This window comes from Aotus nancymaae, unplaced genomic scaffold (assembly GCF_030222135.1).
Source record: "Aotus nancymaae isolate 86718 unplaced genomic scaffold, 86718_ANA_hifiasm-v0.15.2.pri h1tg000010l, whole genome shotgun sequence".
In the NCBI taxonomy this organism is placed as follows: Eukaryota; Metazoa; Chordata; class Mammalia; order Primates; family Aotidae; genus Aotus; species Aotus nancymaae.
The window spans coordinates 5,285,932-5,304,635 of record NW_026988421.1 but is presented as its reverse complement, the minus strand read 5'-3'; the positions used below and the strand labels follow the sequence as shown (position 1 = coordinate 5,304,635).

General features: G+C 43.4%; 3 protein-coding genes across 8 annotated transcripts in view; 1 reads left to right on the top strand and 2 right to left on the bottom strand.

Annotated features, from left to right (window-relative positions):
• UROS (uroporphyrinogen III synthase) overlaps positions 1-744 on the bottom strand; it is a 34,916-nt gene extending 34,172 nt beyond the window's left edge. The window contains exon 1 of the mRNA XM_012453378.3: positions 645-744. The gene's annotated coding sequence lies outside the window, so the exon portion shown is untranslated. The remainder of the gene's footprint in view (positions 1-644) is intronic.
• A 444-nt stretch (positions 745-1,188) lies between these two features.
• Positions 1,189-18,592, top strand: BCCIP (BRCA2 and CDKN1A interacting protein). 6 transcript variants are annotated; one of them, XR_010341725.1, is made up of 9 exons: positions 1,189-1,377; positions 3,997-4,071; positions 4,962-5,042; positions 7,916-8,005; positions 8,763-8,950; positions 11,586-11,757; positions 13,266-15,081; positions 17,278-17,314; positions 17,742-18,592. XR_010341725.1 is itself a non-coding variant. In XM_012453374.2 (7 exons), exons 1-7 carry the CDS (start codon positions 1,213-1,215, stop codon positions 13,434-13,436), a joined length of 942 nt encoding a protein of 313 aa, XP_012308797.2. In that variant the 5' UTR covers positions 1,189-1,212; the 3' UTR covers positions 13,437-18,592. The 6 variants fall into 6 exon arrangements, 1 of the variants encoding a protein (XP_012308797.2); XR_010341724.1 differs by having other exon boundaries at positions 17,428-18,592; XR_010341720.1 differs by having other exon boundaries at positions 17,278-18,592.
• The window catches only part of DHX32 (DEAH-box helicase 32 (putative)), a 42,792-nt gene continuing 37,591 nt past the window's right edge, over positions 13,504-18,704 (bottom strand). Inside the window, exons 8-11 of the mRNA XM_064373740.1 lie at positions 18,033-18,182; positions 16,174-16,361; positions 15,374-15,555; positions 13,504-14,015 (exon numbers count right to left, since the gene is read on the bottom strand). Coding sequence (XP_064229810.1) covers positions 13,844-14,015; positions 15,374-15,555; positions 16,174-16,361; positions 18,033-18,182 — 692 coding nt within the window. The 3' untranslated portion in view covers positions 13,504-13,843. The remainder of the gene's footprint in view (positions 14,016-15,373; positions 15,556-16,173; positions 16,362-18,032; positions 18,183-18,704) is intronic.

The window sequence follows — 18,704 nt, the reverse complement described above, 5'->3', positions numbered from 1 at the left end:
TCGATCTCGATTCACTGCAACCTCTGTCTCCTGGGTTCAAGTGATTCTCCTGCTGCAGCTTCTTCAGTAGCTGGGACTACAGGCGCCTGCTACCACACCTGGCTACTTTTTATATTTTTAGTAGAGACTGGGTTTCACCATGTTGGGCAGGCTGGTCTCAAACTCCTGACTTCAAGTGATCCACCCACCTCGGCCTCCCAAAGTGCTGGGGATTACAGGTGTGAGCCACCGCGCCCGGCTAATTTTTGTATTTTTAGTAGAGACGAGGTTTCGCCATGTTGGCCAGGCTGGTCTCGAACTCCTGACCCTCCGGTGATCCAGCCGCCTCGACCTCCCGAAGTGCTAGGATTACAGGTGTGAGCCACCGCGCCCGACCACCGTGAAGCATTTTTAATTGCAGTCCCTGCTTTAAAAAAACTTTTAGGTCAAGAAACGCACTCCAGAAGTTTGGCGAGGGTAGGCTGGGCAGGCGCCTTCCGTCACGGGCGCAGCTGTAGGAGCCACGGACCTCCCGCCTGGGCAGGACTAAGCCCGCAGCGGCCTCGGGGCCTTGGCCCCGCCGAGTCACACACCGCCCAGGGCCGGGGCCCTGCACGCCCGCGGGCCTTGGCCTCTGCACGGGTACCGCGGGCGGCAACACCTACCTCGCGGGGCTGGCGAGGCCCTAATGGGCTAAAAGACTGGACCGTGCCCAGCACCGGGCCTGGGATACAGCGGGCAACCAGTCGGGGGTCGGTGTCGCGCAGTCCCAGCGAAGAGGCTGCTGAGGCTGCAGGAGCAATGACGAGAGGGTGGGCGGCGCCCTCCCCATGCAGCGAGGGCCGCGGCGGCGAACCGGGCCGAGCCCCAGGACCCCACACCTCAGACTACGGTCGCGGCGTGGCCGCGCGCACAGCTGGGTGCTCGCGCCTGCGCCTCGACATCCAGGCCGCTGAGTGAGGCCTGAGGCTAGATGGGTTGAACCACTAAGCGAAGGGGAGGGGAAGCCTTGGGAGGAGTGAGAGAGGGTGGAGGGAGGAAGAAAAAAGCAAGCTAGGACTGCAAGCTGGACCTGACTGTAAGGGATCATGGCTGCGGAATCCAGCAGGGGCATTGGGGTTGGCGTGCACTCAGAGCCGAGCTTCTTCGTAATCCCTCACCCCCTTGGCTACTATGGGCTGGTCTGTAAGGTCAGGCGAGGGGAAGCTGCGCAGGCGCAGTGTGGGCGGTAACATGGCGTCCAGGGCCAAACGGAGGGCTGTGGGAAGTGGGGTTCCGCAGCCGCCGGGCGCCCCGGTCCAGCGCGACGACGAAGAGGAAGATGAAGTCGAGGATGAGGACGAAGACGATGACGACAGTGACGAAGAAGAGGATGAAGACGACGAGGTCGTTGACGAGGTGAGGACACACACTTCTCTAGTTGGTTTATAAACTTTGTGGCAAGCCCAGGCTGTGTGAAAACAGCGTAGTGTCTTTCCTGTTCCTGGGGGTCTGTGAGCAGAAACTGGAGATATGTTGTTTCTCAGGTTCTTCCTCGGCCTTTAACACACTGCAGCCATAGTATTTTTCAAAGGCCTATTCAGATCCGGTTATTCTCCCAACCCGCGTCCCCCCGAAAAAGCCCGCCGCAACAGGTGTGTTCTCACCCTCTTTAGTTCTCAGGCGGAAGCCTCAAATCCTGAATCGGCCACCCCGGGCCCGCAGAGCCGGCCCTCTCCCCCCGGGGCAGCAGCTGTCCGCCTCTTCACCGTGCAGGCTGCACTCACAGGGGCCCTCAGTTTCTCGGAGGCTCCTGCCGGGTTCTGCCGTAGCCTTTTCAGATGCTCTTCTTCCACCTGCTTTTCCCTTCCTTCTTCAGATCTCAGCTAGGCTGTTATTTTCTGGCTCCTGGGGCAGCTGACCCAAGTCGTGGGTAAATCTTTGGCTTCATAATCTCATGGAACTGGGTTCCTTTCTTCAGAATAGGGTGCCTGGTAATGTAGGTACTTATTATTTGTTTAATAAATAATTCAGACTGAGTGATCCTTCAGACTATTGAATGTCTAAATAGATACCTCAGCCTTAACTTGTCCAAAGCAGAATTTGTATAATAATTCATGCCCCTCTCTTTAACCGTCGTCATTTCTGTAAATGGTCCCTAAATTCACCAGCTATGTGATCAGTCTTCCTTTACAAATACTTACTTTGGCTCTGTGCCTTGAATGCCATCTCACCATTTTTCACTTAGAACTTTGGCTATTTTATGACTTTGGGTTATAGAAAGCAGTGATTCTTGCGTTAACATGGGAAGTCTATCAGACCACCACAGTCTTAATTCTAAATCACCTGCGAATGAGGGACAGGGCTGTTTTCTACAAACGTGGCTGTTCCTGTTGAAACCATGTGGAGATGATCCCATACCCGGGAAAAGGGTGCTGGACAGATGATCCATTTGCTGCCCATTTCCCTGGTGGTGCCATAATAGTCTGGGACAGAGGTCCGAGGTGTCTATCTAGACAAAGAAAAATAGAAGAGCATTATTTACAGAATGTGTTTAGATCTAAGGAATAAATTTAAGTCCTGAATAATGACAATTTGTTATTTGGTTTAGTTTGATCCTGTTTGAAACACTCCCACCCTACCCCTTGTGTTTTGCTACTCACATAATCTGGCTGAGTTAGCGTTTGATCTGCAAAGCTGAACTTAAGGAGTTCAAATTGGAGCTGGAATTGCTTCAAAATTGCTTAGAGCAATTCCAGGGCGTTGCAAGTTTAACAATTAAGGAAGCCTTAAATATATGCATAGTCCGGGTGGCAAGGTAAAAGTGGGTCTAATTTCCTCTGTGATGTACTTCAGCTAAGACCTAAATTCCCAAACCAACCTGAAGAGCATCAAATTATTTCATCAGAGCCCCAGGTTCATTGTATCATTTATCAAGGTATGATTTAGGGTTCTCAAGGATGGATCTTGATAGTGTTTAAAAGCAACTAGGTTTTGTTTTTGGTATGTCAGTGCCATCTTCTTTTAGATTCTGTTGTCTTGACGATATAGATCAGGGAGCCCAGCTACACATTCTTTCTTCTAGTCCCTTGTGCTCATCATATTTCCTTCTGCCTTAGGGCCTTAGTTTGTGCTGTTCCCTGTACCAGCATCCCTCTTTGCTTTTTCTTGGTTCCTTGCTCAAGTGTCACTTCTTTAAGGAAGCCTTTCCTTTCCTGACTTATTTTTTAAGTTGTTATAGCACTGTGATACCTTTGTTTTACTTCTAAAAATATTTCCTTAATGTCTATATTCCTCCATAAATTGTAAGCTGCATGAGAGCAGGATCATTCCTGTCTGCCTTACTAACCTTTTCTTTTTTTTTTATTTTTTGGAGGCAGTGGGCTGGAGTGCAGTGGTGCAATCTCAGCTCACTGCAGCCTCTGCCTCCTGGGTTCAAGCGATTCTCCTGCCTCATCAGCATCCCGAGTAGCTGGGACTACAGGTGTGTGCCACCATGCCCAGCTAATTTTTGTAGTAGAGATGGGGTTTCGTCATGTTGGCCAGGATAGTCTTGATCTCTTGACCTCGTGATCTGCCCACCCCGGCCTCCCAAAGTGCTGAGATTACAGGCGTGAGCCACCGCACCTGGCATAACCTTTTCATCTTGAGTGTCTGGCATAGTGCTTGGTACCTGGATTGGTACTTAATATTTGCTAGGTGAATGAAGTGTAACCTCAAATCCATGGGCGAAATCAAGCTCTAGGCAACTCCAGGGACTTTTGAAATGATTTTTATTTTTGCCCACCCTTTTTGCAATCAGGAAAATAATTTTTTCTTTGTGACTGCTGTGACTGGTTTATTTGAACTGGACTTTCTCAACATTTAAACTAGGTTACTCTGAGTGTTTTGTTCTCTCAGGCTTTTGTGTCACATGAAGAAATGGTTTGATAGTGCTTTGTATTCTCTACAGATGGCTATCTTGGCAATGTTTGCCTGTTTTAAAGCCTAGATGTTTGTAGTTTTTCTGGTAACAACTATTTTATGTGTTATTTACAGGAAGTGAATATCGAATTTGAAGCTTATTCCATATCAGATAACGATTATGACGGAATTAAGAAATTATTGCAGCAGGTATTATCTTTTATTTATTATGCATAAATTTCTTCTTCTAAGAAAAATCACATGCCTATAATCTCTGTGCTTTGGAAGGCCGAGGTGAGAGGATAGCTTGATCCCAGGAGTTGGCGACCAGCCTGGGCAACATAGTGAGAACTGGTCTACAAAAAATAAAAAATTAGCCAAGTGTGGTACCACACATCTTTAGTCATAGCTACTCAGGAGGCTGAGGCTGGAGGACTACTTGAGTATAAGAGCTCAAGCCTGCAGTGAGCTATGAATGCACCACTGAGCTCTGGTCTGGAAAACAGAGCAAGCCTCTGTCTCTAAAAGAAGAAAAAAAAAAGCAAATTCAGATCATTCAATACAGGCTCTCTCAAATTCATCTTTTTAGAATTTCCATTTAAATCCTCTCTACTTTGCCTGGAAGGAAGAATTATTTCGTTTCATCTGCCGATTAGTTGAGCTACTATTTTGTTTTCTCTAATTCACAATTCTTGATAGTCATGTAACTGTGCTGTTTGGTGCTACAAAATTGATGCTTGCTGCTTCTCCTTATTCGTTGACTCATATAATAGGATTTTGGTTCTTTAACCTTTATAGCCTCCACTGTCCTTTTCACCAAATTCTTTGGTCTTATGTTCATCCTCTCTCTTTTCTCCCTTTTTTTTTTTCCCTCTCCCTCCCCCATTACTTCTGTATTACCACTGACTGCTTCTCTGAAATTTCCTAATCTTTAGCTTCTTTGACTCTCCTGGGCTTTTCTTTCCCTCTTAGGATTACTTTTCTAGGTCATCTTTTTAATCAAGTCACAGAAATTTCATTATTTGTATTTGAATATGGGATTTGAAGTTATTAGAAATTATTCTTTGATCATAATTTAAAATAATTTTTCCTCCTTTTAGCTTTTTCTAAAGGCTCCTGTGAACACTGCAGAGCTAACAGATGTCTTAATTCAACAGAACCATATTGGGAGTGTGATTAAGGTAAGCAGGACAATTGTTTTTTTTCTGATTAAATGAGTTCTTTATTTAGTTCATACTGAGCATGGTGGCTCATGCCTGTAATCCCAGCACTTTGGGAAGCCAAGGTAGGAGGATTGCTTGAGGCCAGGAGTTCAAGACCATCCTGGGCAACATAGCAAGACTCTGTCTCTACAAAAAAATAACAAAAATTAGCCGGGCATAATGGCACATGCTTATAGTCTTTTTGCCCACTTGACTGTGGTAGAAGAATCTCTTGAGCCACGGAGCTCAAGGCTGAGCTTTGATTGTGCCACTGCACTCTAGCCTGGCAACACAGCAAGACCCTATACCTGGGGGAAAAAAATGAATTATTTGTTCTGTTTAGCTTGAATTGGAAGGCAGTATTACTGGAGGAAGGGAGACTGGTCAGAAGGTCATTGCGGTAATCCAGGGTTATTAAATGCAATAGTCCAGGTAGTGGCAATCGAGAGGGAGAGAAGTGGGCTCATTTGAAAAATATTTGGGAGATGAAATATGATGGAGTCTAGTCCCTGCTTGGGTCTGAAAGTGAGAGGAAAAGGAGTCAAGGATGACTTCCAGGTTTCTAGCTTGAGCAAACAGGATCACAAACATGGAGGAAGTTCAGGTTAGGAGGGGGAACGTGAGTTTGGATTTGTACATTTTGAGTTTAAATTACCTGTGAGGTACTGGGTAGCAGGTGGAGCCCTGGAGACTTGGGAGTTTGTAGTAAATGTTATTGAATCATAGAAGTGATTGAGATTGCACAGGGAGGGAAGGGACAGATACCTTAGTGATACCAAGAATACTTGGATGAGTAACGTAAGTGGCAGAGCCAGCAAAAGAGATTAAAAAGGATGGCTGGAGAAGTAGAAGAAACAACAGTGCAGTGATGTCATACACAGCAAGAAAGAGAACATTTAAAGGAGGTGAGGATTGTCATCCTTATCAGATGTTGTAGAGAGCTCAACAAAATAAGGACTAGGTTGGACCCTGGCTCTGCTGCCTATCATCTGGTGGTTCTTTGGGTTATGTGTTTGCATAGCAAACCACCCCATAGCTTAGTGTCATAAAATAGCAGCAGGCATTTATTTAGCTCATGGATCTGCAGTTTGGACAAAGCTTAGTGGGCACAACCCATCTCCATTATCATGTTACCTGGAGAGACTTGACTGGGGCTTTCAAGATGGCTCACTCACCTGACTGGCAAGTTAGCCCTAGCTGTCTGTCGGGAGCTTAGCTGGGACTGTGGACCAGGGGCCTCAGTTCCTCTCCATGTGGGCCTCACTACACGTTGGTTTGGTTCCATGAGCAAGCAGCCCAAAAGAACCAGGCAGAAGTGATGAAACAGTGCCATTTCCACTATTTGATTCGTCAGTACAGATACAAATTTCTACCTAGGGGAGGGCACATTGACCCCACCACTCCATGAGAAAAGTGTCTAGGTCACTTTGTCAGAAGAGCATGTCCAAGAAGAGATCCATTGGGGCCGTCTATGAAAGATACAATCTGCCACAGTACCTTAATTAATTTCCATTTCCACCTCTGAAAATGAGGATGATACTAGCATCTACGTTGTAGAGTGCATGGGTAAACAAAATGAGTTGCTGACTGCTTAGAACAGTGTCTGGCAACTGACAAATACTACACATGTGTAGCTGTCACTGTTGATATCTTTTCCTGTTTCCAGCACCTGTTCTCTAGCCTGTTGTGAAAAACACAACAAACAAAAGCTCCATTCAATCAAATGTTCCACTCTAACTACATTACCTTCAGAGCCAAAATTCTGAAAAGTAATCTTATTCATGGTTTCTACTTCCTGTCCTCTCATTCTTCAGACACTCTTATCTGACTTTTACACCTCAAAAATTCTGACATTGAATGATAGGATCACCAACATACTTATTACTGAATACAGTGGACACTTTTCAAGCCTTCTGACGTTAGTAACCTTATCACACTCAATGTAAATGAGAAATTAAACCTATTAGGACTTCCTTTTATTAGGACAGTGGGGAAAAGCAGACCACCTGCTCTTTCATCAAACAAATGTGATCTGTAGCTAATTAGTGTCTTAGAAGACCTAATGGATATGGAGGAGAAACAGTTATTTTTATCCTTGAAAGAGGTTATTGTCTAATGGCAGGATTCACCCTTTAAATGGATAATCACATCAGTAGCTCTGCAGCTATAATTGTGGCTTCTTTGGCTTCTCCAGAGGTGCTTGAGGTGTCCCGAGGATAGAGACTTCTTGTTCTTAGTAAAGGGACTACCCAGAGCGTTCAGGGGAGTCGGTCCCTAGGATCCTAGAGCAAAGGGCAGGTTTCTCTTTTTTCCCTTCTCTCTTGCCCATGTGAGGTGTAAGTGGCCCGCGAGCATTGCCCAGCTTCACTAATGGTCAAGACTGACAAGTGCTCTCGAAACACCTGATTTTTCTGCTCTCGAAACACCTGATTTTTAGATGAAACAATGCTGTGAGCCAGCAGAGAAGCAAGGCTTGGCTCCAGCCAAATTGTTTAGAAAACAAATTAAAATGCTTTATTTCTGGATTCATTTTATCTTGAGATCTGGTAAAAGAAAATGACTTAAGAAACTGGTACAAAGAAATTTCAGTCTTTCCAGAATCTAAAAAGAGGAACAGAGTCAAGGGAGGTAAAGTGAAATGAACAAGGTCATAGAGTATTTAAGATATAATGCTTTCCAAGATAATAGTGGTAAAACTGTGACAGTATTTAAAATATAATGATTTCTAAGATGACGGCGGTAAAACAGAGTTTTGCTTTTCAAAAGTGAAAAGATAAATGAGGCCTACATCCCAAGACTTGGTATTATACTCAACTAAATATAAATTTTAAATATTTTTTCTTTTAAAATAGCAAACAGATGTTTCAGAAGACAGCGATGATGATGTGGATGAAGATGAGATTTTTGGTTTCATAAGCCTTTTGAATTTAACTGAAAGAAAGGTTGGTTTCACTGGGTGGCATCTCAGTGGTTATTTCTTAGGCCAAAACCACTTTTATTTAATGCATGGGGAAATATCTTTAATGTCAAATGATGATATTAATGATAGGGATATGTGCTGTTGTTATAATCCTTTTTCAATATGAAGGTGATGGTGTTTTGAATACTCTGTACCCAATTAAAGTTGTTTACTCCCTGTGGTTTAGAGAATCATCTGGTTTGGCAGTCCTGATGCTGGTACTGATGCAGGAGCTGTTGGTGCTGTGTCTCCGCAGCTGTTATCTTTACTACTTGTGTGGTGGGGATATTCTGAGGCTTTGCTGCTTCAAAGTTGAGGGCACTTACTGACATTTTATTTTCTTTTGATTCATCTTTTTTTATTGACTAATGAGTTGTAATAAAAAGTAAATCAGCTGCTTACCCTCCTCGGAATAAGATGCAGGCTACACTTAGTCTTTAATTTTGAAATGAACTTTCCAGTTACTTCCATCTGTCTTTATGAGGTGGACTAGAGTTGCTATTCCAGTGTGTCTGAATGTTAATTATGACTTTCTTACCACTGATCATGGGATGGTAAGTAACCAGTGTGTTTGCTTTTGAGAAATACTTAAGCAGTCAACACTGAAGACACAAGATGTTAAAGGCTATAGCAGCAAACTGCCCTTAGCTGTAAGATAAAAAGTGATAGCTCTCACTTTCAGGTTTTCTCCTGTAAGTGATTGGTTGTAATAGAAAACAAGCTTTCTCTTTGCTTTCTAGGGTACCCAGTGTGCTGAACAAATTAAAGAGTTGATTTTAAGCTTCTGTGAGAAGAACTGTGAAAAGAGCATGGTTGAACAGCTGGACAAGCTTTTAAATGACACCACCAAGCCTGTGGGCCTTCTCCTAAGTGAAAGATTCATTAACGTCCCTCCACAGATCGCTCTGCCCATGTACCAGCAGCTTCAGTAAGAGACTTGGGAAAATGTCTTTGAACAATAATTTTTTTCCAAGTCTTTTAAGTAGAATATGTAGATACAGAAAGAGTTCTGTCCGTGGGTTTAGTGTGAGAGAAGTGGAAGAAGCCTCCTGTGAAGTGCATACATTATTAACAACTGGCTTTTTGAAGAGTTTGTGTCAATAATCTTAATAATCTTTAAACTTAAGATTTAAGTGGTATATAAGTAGATAATTTCATGTAGACTTTTCATCCCCATTTGATTGAAGTTTTTCACCTTCACATATAGCTTTCTGCAACACAAATGCTGAACAATTACAACAATAACAAAACTGGTAAAATTCCCAAATTCTATTAGTGTGTTTCATAACTAGGGAAACCATAGTCCTGATACTGTGTCTAGGTCTAGCTTTTCAAGGTTTTTTGTTGTTCTGTTTTTTTAATGCAGAAGTTTTAAGATTACAAAAATATTCCAAATGTAGCTGCAAAATCTAGCAAACTGAGTGTACTAAGAATTGTATTGCCTGAGCTTTGCAATGGAGGGCGAAATATAGGCAGATTCACTGATTTCCATCTATTTAATTTTTTTTTTTGGTAGAGACAGGGTTTTGCCATGTTGCCCAGGCTGTTCTTGAACTCCTAGGCTAAAGTGATCTTCCCGCCTTGGCCCTCCAGTGTTGGGATTACAGGTGTCAGTCACAGCACTTGGCCTAGACAGGTTCCTTTTTTGAAGATGGAGTCTTGCTCTGTCGCCTGGGCTGGAATGTGATGATGCAATCTCGGTTCACTGCAACCTCCGCCTTCCAGGTTCAAGCAATTCTCCTGCCTCAGCCTCCCGAGTAGCTAGGATTACAGGCACCCACCACCATGCTCAGCTAATATTTTGTATTTTTAGTAGAGATGGGGTTTCATTACATTGGCCAGGCTGGTCTGAAACTCCTGACCTTGTGATCCGCCCGCCTCGGCCTCCCAAAGTGCTGGGATTATAGGCGTGAGCCACCACGCCCGGCCTGACAGGTTCTTTATAGAATATTCTTTCTCAGAGGTCATAGCACTTGCATTGTGGTTTTCCTTAAATAGCCGTAGGAATACAACTCTACTCTGGAAACCTTTAGGTTTGCTGTTTTTCCTAGGGATTCAGTGCTTCTTACTTCCTGCTCCCTGTTCTCTCAGCTGCAGCTCAGATTGTGCTTCTGGTGCCTTAAGTGGTTTTTTTTTTCTGATCAGCTGAAGCTCATGTTTATTTGGTTTGATAGGAGGGTGATTTGCTTTCTCCTAGTCCTGTTAAAAGAAAGTTGAAGTGAGGCGTACTGGCTCACACTTCTAATCCCAGCACTTTAGGATGCTAAGGCAGGTGGATCACCTGAGGTCAGGAGTTTGAGACCAGCCTGGCCAACATGGTGAAACCCTGTCTCTACTAAAAAAATACAAAAATTAGCCAGGCGTGGTGGCGGGTTCCTGTAATCCCAGCTACCCAGGAGGCTGAGGCAGGGAGAATCGTTTGAACCCAGGAGGCAGAGGTTGCAGTGAGCCACGATCGCACCACTGGAGAGCCAACCACAGTAGCACATACCTGTAGTCCCAGCTACTCAAGAGGAATGCTTGAGGCCAGGAGTTCCAAGCTGCAGTGTGTGATGACTGTGCCTGTGAATACCGACTGCACTCCAGCCTGGGCAACATTACAAGACCCTGTCTCTTTAAAAAAAAAAAAAAAAAAATGTTGCGGGGTGGGGGGTAAGTCAGGTGTGGTGGCTCACACCTGTAATTCCAACACTTTGGGAGGCTGAGGCTGGCAGATTGCTTGAGGCTAGGAGTTTGAGAACAGGTTGGCCAACATGGCGAAACCCCAGTTCTAAAAATACAAAAAAAAAAAAAAATTAGGTGGGCATGGTGGTGCAGGCCTATAATCTCAGCTACTTGGGAGGCTGAGGCACGAAAATCATTTGAACCTGCAAGGGGGAGGTTGCAGTGAGCCGTGATTGCGCCATTGTACTCTACAGCCTGGGCGCAACAGACTGAGATTTTGTCTCCAAAAAAAAAAAAAAAAAAAAGGAAAGCTGAAGAGGAGGGTTGTTCTGAGTTTCTTCTTTTGTTCGAGGGCATCCAGATGCACAAGACTATGTTTAATTTTCAGAAAGAAGAAACATTTAGGTTTCATTGCCATTCCATTGCTAGAATTTAGGATATGTGTTTATGCAGTTGCTGCAGTATGTCAGAAATTAGTTTCAGACTCTAGCAATTAGAGCCTGTAGTAGTAGTCACAGGCTATAGTGACATTGGTTGTGGCTGTATACCTTTGTGTGTTTCAGTTAAATGTTCATTGCTTTAAAAAATTCAGATTCATATATTTTTAACTTCTACACAGGCAGAGCAGTGATGTTATATTGAGTGAATTTGAGATTCATCTGTTAGTTGCTATATAAATCAGAGATGTATCATACAATTTATTATAAAAAGTGGTTTATAATCTAAAATGCAACTGATGATGTAAACAAAAATCATTGCTTTAGACTAAGTGTCCAGATTGAATGCCTGCATCACAGCAGAACCCACTGAAGATGCCTCACTGGTTTTTTCTGTGCTCTGATTTGTTGATGGATTTCACTTGATCCAGCAGGTAAACAAACTCTGTGTATGCCTTGCAGGAAAGAAGTAGTGGAGGCACACAAAACCAGTAAGCCATGTGGGAAGTGCTGCTTTTACCTTCTGATTAGTAAGACATTTGTGGAAGCAGGAAAAAATTCCAAAAAGAAATGGAACAACCAAAAGAAAGATGAGTTAATGTTTGCAAATGCAGAGGAAGAATTTTTCTATGAGGTAAGACTATCCTGTTTATTTATTTAGATGTAAATAAGGATTTTCTTGAAAATGATTTATCAAGATTTCTTGTTCTTCCACCTTATGTCCAAGTCTTTCAAGTTTGGCCACTCTGTTTTTTCTGTTTCCCCACAAGAGCTAGCAGCTAACATAGTGCCAGGCACATAGTAGGTACTCAAGAGGCTAGGCACCAGCCTCCCCACCTGCACTGTGGTTATGAGCGTGAGGAGGAGAAGAAAAGTTACTAACCTGCTAAGAATGATTAGGCATTTATAATATGCTTCCTGTGAAATGTTTCATTCTAAAACCATGCGGAGAGGTAGACATTAGCCTGGGGTTTACAGATGTGGACTTTAAGTCATAGGGAGATGAGGGAAATTACCTGAGCTCACACAGCCGGTCATTGTGGAAGCTGGGGCACCCCTGCTACTCTTTGCTCTTAGTTGTGGATGTCATCCCGCTGGTGGGATTTCTCCAGCATTTTTTTCCAATAAAGATAGCTTGTATGTGATGGACAGCCATATACCAGAGAATATTCTTTCTCACGCTATCTGCCTCTCAAAAATCTTGAAGTGGGCCAGGCGCGGTGGCTCATGCCTATAATCCCAGCACCTTAGGAAGCTGAGGCAGGCGGAGTTGGCCCTGAGGCCAGGAATTCGAGATCAGACTGGCCAACATGGAGAAACCCCGTCTCTACTAAAAATACAAAAAAAAATTTAGCTGGGCATGGTGGCAGATGCCTGTAATCCCAGCTACTTGGGAGGCTGAGGCAGGAGAATTGCTTGAACCTGGGAAGTGGAAGCTGTAGTGAGCCGAGATCATGCCACTGCACTCCAGCCTGGGCAACAAGAGCAAAACTCCGTCTCAAAAAAAAAAAAATCTTGAAGTGTATCTCTGAGGGGAACATACTTTCCTGAATTGGGTGATACCACTTTTAAGACTTCTACAGAAGACTAAAGTACTACATATTCAGCTGTGCCCGTTTTTTCCAGGAAGTAAATGTTAAACACAATTTTTACAAAACATATGCTTCAGTACCTCAGGTAGACCATTTAGGCAGAGTATGTATGGGTGTTTTAAGATGGTGAGGTATGCAGATTTACTGTTTTCACACAAAAGCCTGATGCTAAGGAAGCCGCTGAGAAAGTGAGAAAAGACAGTGTTCGAAGACCAGTTCTTGTTAATTATCAAATGTTATGAGTCTTAATTTCACTTATCACAAGATATTGTACAATTAAATGAAAATATCACTTAGCTGCTTGTTCACCTCTTAGAAATTGCACACCCATATCCCTGTTCCTCATGTGGGTTAAAAATCTACTTGGTTTGTGTTTTGTAACTTCTGCCTAAATGTCCCATTTGAACTTGTTTTATTCTGAGTTTTGCTTCCTTTTAGTTCTCATTCTTATTTAACTATATGCCAAACGTAATATTCTTTGTCGTAGATTAAATGGGTTTTGTCTTTGGGTTGTCCAGATTTTTAATTCATGGTTACTTACTTGGTTTAGAAGGCAATTCTGAAGTTCAACTACTCAGTGCAGGAGGAGAGCGACACCTGTCTGGGTGGCAGATGGTCTTTTGATGACATACCAATGAAGCCTTTGCGAACTGTGATGTTAATTCCAGGCGACAAGATGAACGAAATCATGGATAAACTGAAAGAATATCTATCTGTCTAACCCATTTCCAATGGACAGTGATGGGCTTGCTTTTGTAACATTACCAGAAAACTCAGTGGAGAATTACTGAAAAACTCATAACTTTATTCGGAGTAAGGTCCTCTACAAAAAGTAGGGTTCTGTCCCATGTGTCTGTGACACATTTACAAAATAGATCAGTTTTTTAAAATTTTGGTCAAATTATGAATGGTTGATTTAAAAACTTTTCCAGGAAGAAGAAAAACATGTAATTTAAAGAACTCAATAAAAACTTCTATTTTTTATTTTAAAATAATATACAAAGTGTTTTTTCAAGATTATCCTGTGGGTAGGAAATCCGTCTTCACGTAACGTATCTGCACGTCACTCTGGAGTTCAGCCATCCAGCTAACTTTGGGACACTATTGCACCTTGTGTTTGGTGGGGAGTCACTGGAGAGCACATCTCTGTTCAGCAGTTTCAGGGCACTTCTCACACATTTTCTGTTCCTTATTCATTGTTGAAATTGGGGACAGGGGATCCATTACTTGCTGTAGAATATCCTTACTTTCACTAGGAGGCAGATTACTGAAATAGTATTGTGGTACCAGTTGCATAAATCTGTTTAAAACAAAAAGATTAGATTTTGAGTGGGGAAGGTGGTGAGAGACACCAAACACTATGGGCACCTCCCATCCCCTGGAGAATCTACCAATAGAGCCGGTATTTAATTTGAACTCCTCAGTATCTCAGTCTGACTTTGTAAAACAAATACTTTCTGGTTTTCCTGCAGCCAATCCTCTTGGCATTTCTAGAATAAGTTGGCTTCTCTAGTGGATGCCATACAGTGAAAGTGCTGTCTACCCCTAACCTTTGGTGGAAACTAATAATTCTCCTAAGGCCCATCACCATGTGAGAGGCACTGATCTTATGCTTGGGAGAGCTTTGGGTAGGGAATAGAGGGGGTATCTTTGCTTCTTTGTCATCTTAGTGCCACTCCACATCCAGCTGTGTAAGCCAGACACCTATGAGTCACTCTCGGTTGCTGCCTTGAACACTACTTGCTGGAGTGGTACCTTCAAAATGGATCCAGACTCTGCTGTGGCCTCTGAAAGACTAGCGGAGTAGTCTCACTCTTGCCATTGCCCCTCCTTTCCATTCATGTAGAAACCAGTTATTTTTTTATTTTTTATTTTTAGACACAGTCTTTCTCCGTCTCCCAGACTGGTGTGCAGTGGTGTAACCCCATAGCTAGCTCACTGCAACCTTGACCTCCTGGGCTCAAGCGATCCTTCACTGCAGTCTCCCAAGTAGCTTAGACTACAGGCGCGTGTCACCACACCAGCTATTTTTTTTTATTTTTTAGAGACAGAGTCTTGCTATGTTGCCAGGGCTGGTCTTGAACTCTTGAGCTCAAGCCATCCTCCCACCTTGGCCTCCCAAAGTGTTGGAATTACAGGTGTGAGCCACTGTGCCTGGCCAGCTACAGTGAACTATGCAGAGAAGATGCTACTCTTGCTTAAAATGCTCCAGTTGCTGTGTACTGCACTTGGATAAAATCTAAACCATGTGGCCCAAAAAGCCTTACACCTCTGGTGCCTGCCTCTTCAACCTCTCCTCCTTCCTCTTCCCTGACAGCTCCAACTGCAGTGGCTCTTGAAAGATGGCTAAACTCATTCCTCTCAAGGTCAGTGCTCCTGCAAACCTGCACGGTTTCTCCAGCATTGAGTTCTTCTTAAAGACACATAGTCTTTGTGTTTATTTCAACGCTGTCTTTTCTATGCTGTCATCTCACAGGCAGGGACATTTCCTAGGTATCATCCACAAAGGCCTGCCCTTAGTAGGTACTCTCAACATAAATTAAGATTGGCACCAGTATAAACTACAACTAAAAACAGAATAAAAGCCAAATTTGTCATTACTCCTACAGATATGAATTAAAAAAAAAATACAATCCTTTTTTTCTCCATGAAACTTACAGTTCGGGAGAGATTTCTGAGGTAATCCGGATGTAGTTGTTCTCAGAAATGCTGAATTTATGGAAGAGGACCCACTCTGGCATCTTCCTGGTGATTGAGTAACCAGACAGGGGATGCAGCTGAGCAACCTGCTTATGTGTCAGCATTAAGTAGTTACCTGATCCATCAACATCCCGAGCAATCTGAAAGGCAGAGTTTTACAGAAAAAAGATTTTGACTTAATACGGAGATCAATATACAAAAATGTTTGTTGAAAAAAATACCAAAGTATTTCATACAGGATAGTTAAAACTAAAATTTGCCATTCATGTTTCCTATTTTTATTTGTAGAAAATAAGCCATAAGCATGTTTTGCTTAAAACTTTGAGACACTGATATTAACTAACTTCAGCAACAGCAGGGCACTGTGCTAAAATAATGCAGCTCTGAGGTTAATGTTTTGGCCATGAGATGAAACTTAGCACATGACCCGCCATACTACAGGTGACACACTCTGATGCCAAGCGCTTTACACTTGGTGTTAAGCACACAATAACCCTGTGATGTAGGAACTTGACAGGTGAGGAAATACATACTGAAATGTCATTTTTCTCCATTAAGACTACATATTCTGCCTTGGACCTTTATTCCCTTGAGGGGAAGGATATTTAAGTACCAAATCTTTACTATAAATGTGGATTTTTAGTTTTACTTAAAGTTAGTGTCAAAATCATCATCCTAAGTGAGCGACTGTTGGCAGCAGGTTCTGAGTATGTGCAGTTCAGGGAAGCCTATGTCAAGGCGACCCCGTGCCCTCTCACCTGCATAAAGTAACCGGACAGAAGAGCTTTCTTTATGTTTACGGTGTTTTCCTTGGAGCCAAAAGCAGGTTCTGCATAGGGAAGCTCAATTCGTTTGATAATTTCTAAGAGTTCAGCTCGGATAACATCTGCCATTCTGAGTGCTGAACAGTTGAGGAAGTAATCATGACACCACTTTTCAACACAGTCTAGGAGGAAAAGAACACAAGGCCATTTAGAAATGATTTGTCAGAAGCTCTGAAGAGCCCAGGCCAAGCAGTTAATTACCATCTTTAAGCCCTATACTCTCCTGTCCTACAAAGGAGGCCACATAGGTGAGTGGCAGGAAGGCAGCAAGGACAAGGATTTCTGGTGCCTGTGAGGTCAGCTGTCAGGGCACTGCCAGGAAGGGAGACAGTGCCACTCATAGCACCCATGCCACTCGCTGGGGTTCTGTGATCCCAGCCAACTGTGGAAACTCTTCCTGAAGATGTATTTAACTAACCTGTGGCTCAAAGGCCAGACAGGATTTTGTAAGATCTATATTTTGTCTCTATGCCTACAGCAAGGATGTATGTGGCCCCATTTAATCAAACTAGGCAGAAAAAAGCCCACAGTATAAATTCCTTTGATCTATGAAAATATCTCATTTTTTATTTAATGATAAGAAAAGGATTACTACTGGGTTGATTTGGGAATTAATTATGTTACAGTTAAGCTCATCTATCTACCCTAGCTGTAACTTTTATATTAAAATTCAAAATTAAATTTATATTAAAATCTGGGTGAGTTTGAAGTTAGTCTTTCTTGTCCCCTGTAATTATTTAAGATGGATCTGGGAATGCACATGGCCATGGCACCATGAACAGAAGACCCTTGTTTACCGCGTCCTGTCCACTCAGGCTGCTCGGAGCAACCGGAGCATGTACTTAGTGACAGAGTGTCATCCATTCAGGATGCCCTCAAAAGATGCCATCAAATTTCCATGTACTTTCCGGCTCCACTGACAACTTTTTCTTCTCAGCTCTGAATCACAAACTGCCTGTTCTTTATACAATTCTACGGTCTTTCAAATTGCTGTCATATTTTTCATACTACCTCACATATTTTCACACCATCTTTCAGAGCAAAGGAGGTGAAAGATGCATCATGGAAAACAAAGGTAAGAAAAATCCTTTGAGGGAGGGACCTCCTTACTGGCTGCCCTTTGGGTGGCTCCAGCCTCCGCCACACTGCTTTGCCCTGTTTGCCCTCCTCTTGTGTCTGTTTGCATAGGAGCTTCCGGTTCACTTCTGAGTACCTTTCTGTGACAGGTAATCTACCCACTGTCCTTCAGGCTTGCATAGGACTTTCTGGCTGTGCTTTGACACACGCCATTCTGTTCTCTGGATACCCTCTGCTCTCCCGGCCAAGCTTCATCAGCAGCTCTGCAGCTTCCCCACAGCTCCCCAGCCTATTCTGCACGAGTATCTGGAGCTCTGTAGCCTCTCTGCACGTGCATGGTGAATGTGCCAGGATACAGAGGGTGCACAACACAGCTCTGACTCAGTGGGTATGTAGCGGTGGCTGTTCGTTGTCTTCCTCTGCAGACCCATCTATGAGTCTGTGTCCCCCGTCACTGTGTCCCAAGCAAGCTTGCTCTGAAGGCTGGCTGAGTGCAGTGCTGGAGCTCTGGAAGTACAGAGCTCCGCGGGAGCAGGAGGAAGGAGCGTCTCCCACTCCGCAGATGCCTGTCAGTGTGTTTAGGGCCTCAAGTGCCATTGCATTCAAGTGGCAACGCGCTAGAGAAGAAGGGTGTTTGATGAATTACTAATAAGGACTCAGACCTCTCTGGGGAAAGGAAGGTGGAATTAGAAGGTAATTTCTGAGCATTCACTTACACTCACTGGTAGAATTCAGAGTTGTGTCCTGGTAGGCCTTGTAAATGTTGATGAGGGTAAAGTGATCTCCTTCAGGGTGTAAAAATGACTTCCAACAAGTCAAGGCAGACTCTTCAGCTCCATGTGGCACATGTGAAAAGCAATTTGGAGCTTTAAAATGCAAAAGGTCACGGTTAGCAATAATGAAGACATTTCATCTTACTGTAACATGGGGTCATGACTGTTGGTGGAACCGCTCCTGTCTTGGTTCTCTGAATAAATGTGTTATTCTTGTTTTCTTAGAAATCTGGGAAATTTAGAGTGAGTCATCCTAATTCTTCCTCTTCGTGTGTGTGCGTGTGTGTGTGTGCGCGCGCGCGTTTGGTTTTCTAAGGTCAACTGAATGTGGTTAATACCCTGCTTATATTCCATCAGGAGCAGGGAAAACCTGAGTTACTCAGAGGTCCAGGCACAAGAACCAGCTCTGATACAGCACAATGGTTGGTCTGTTCTGCCAGTATTAGAATAAATTAAAACATACAAGCCAGGATGAATGAAGTCAATAGGAAATAAAAAAACAAGCACACATCACTGTTTGGGGGAAAACACCTCTAGTGATACATTTTCTTCATCTGCACTGATGACTTCAGCAACGAAACCTAGTATGTTTTCATATATCTGATGTATAAATTT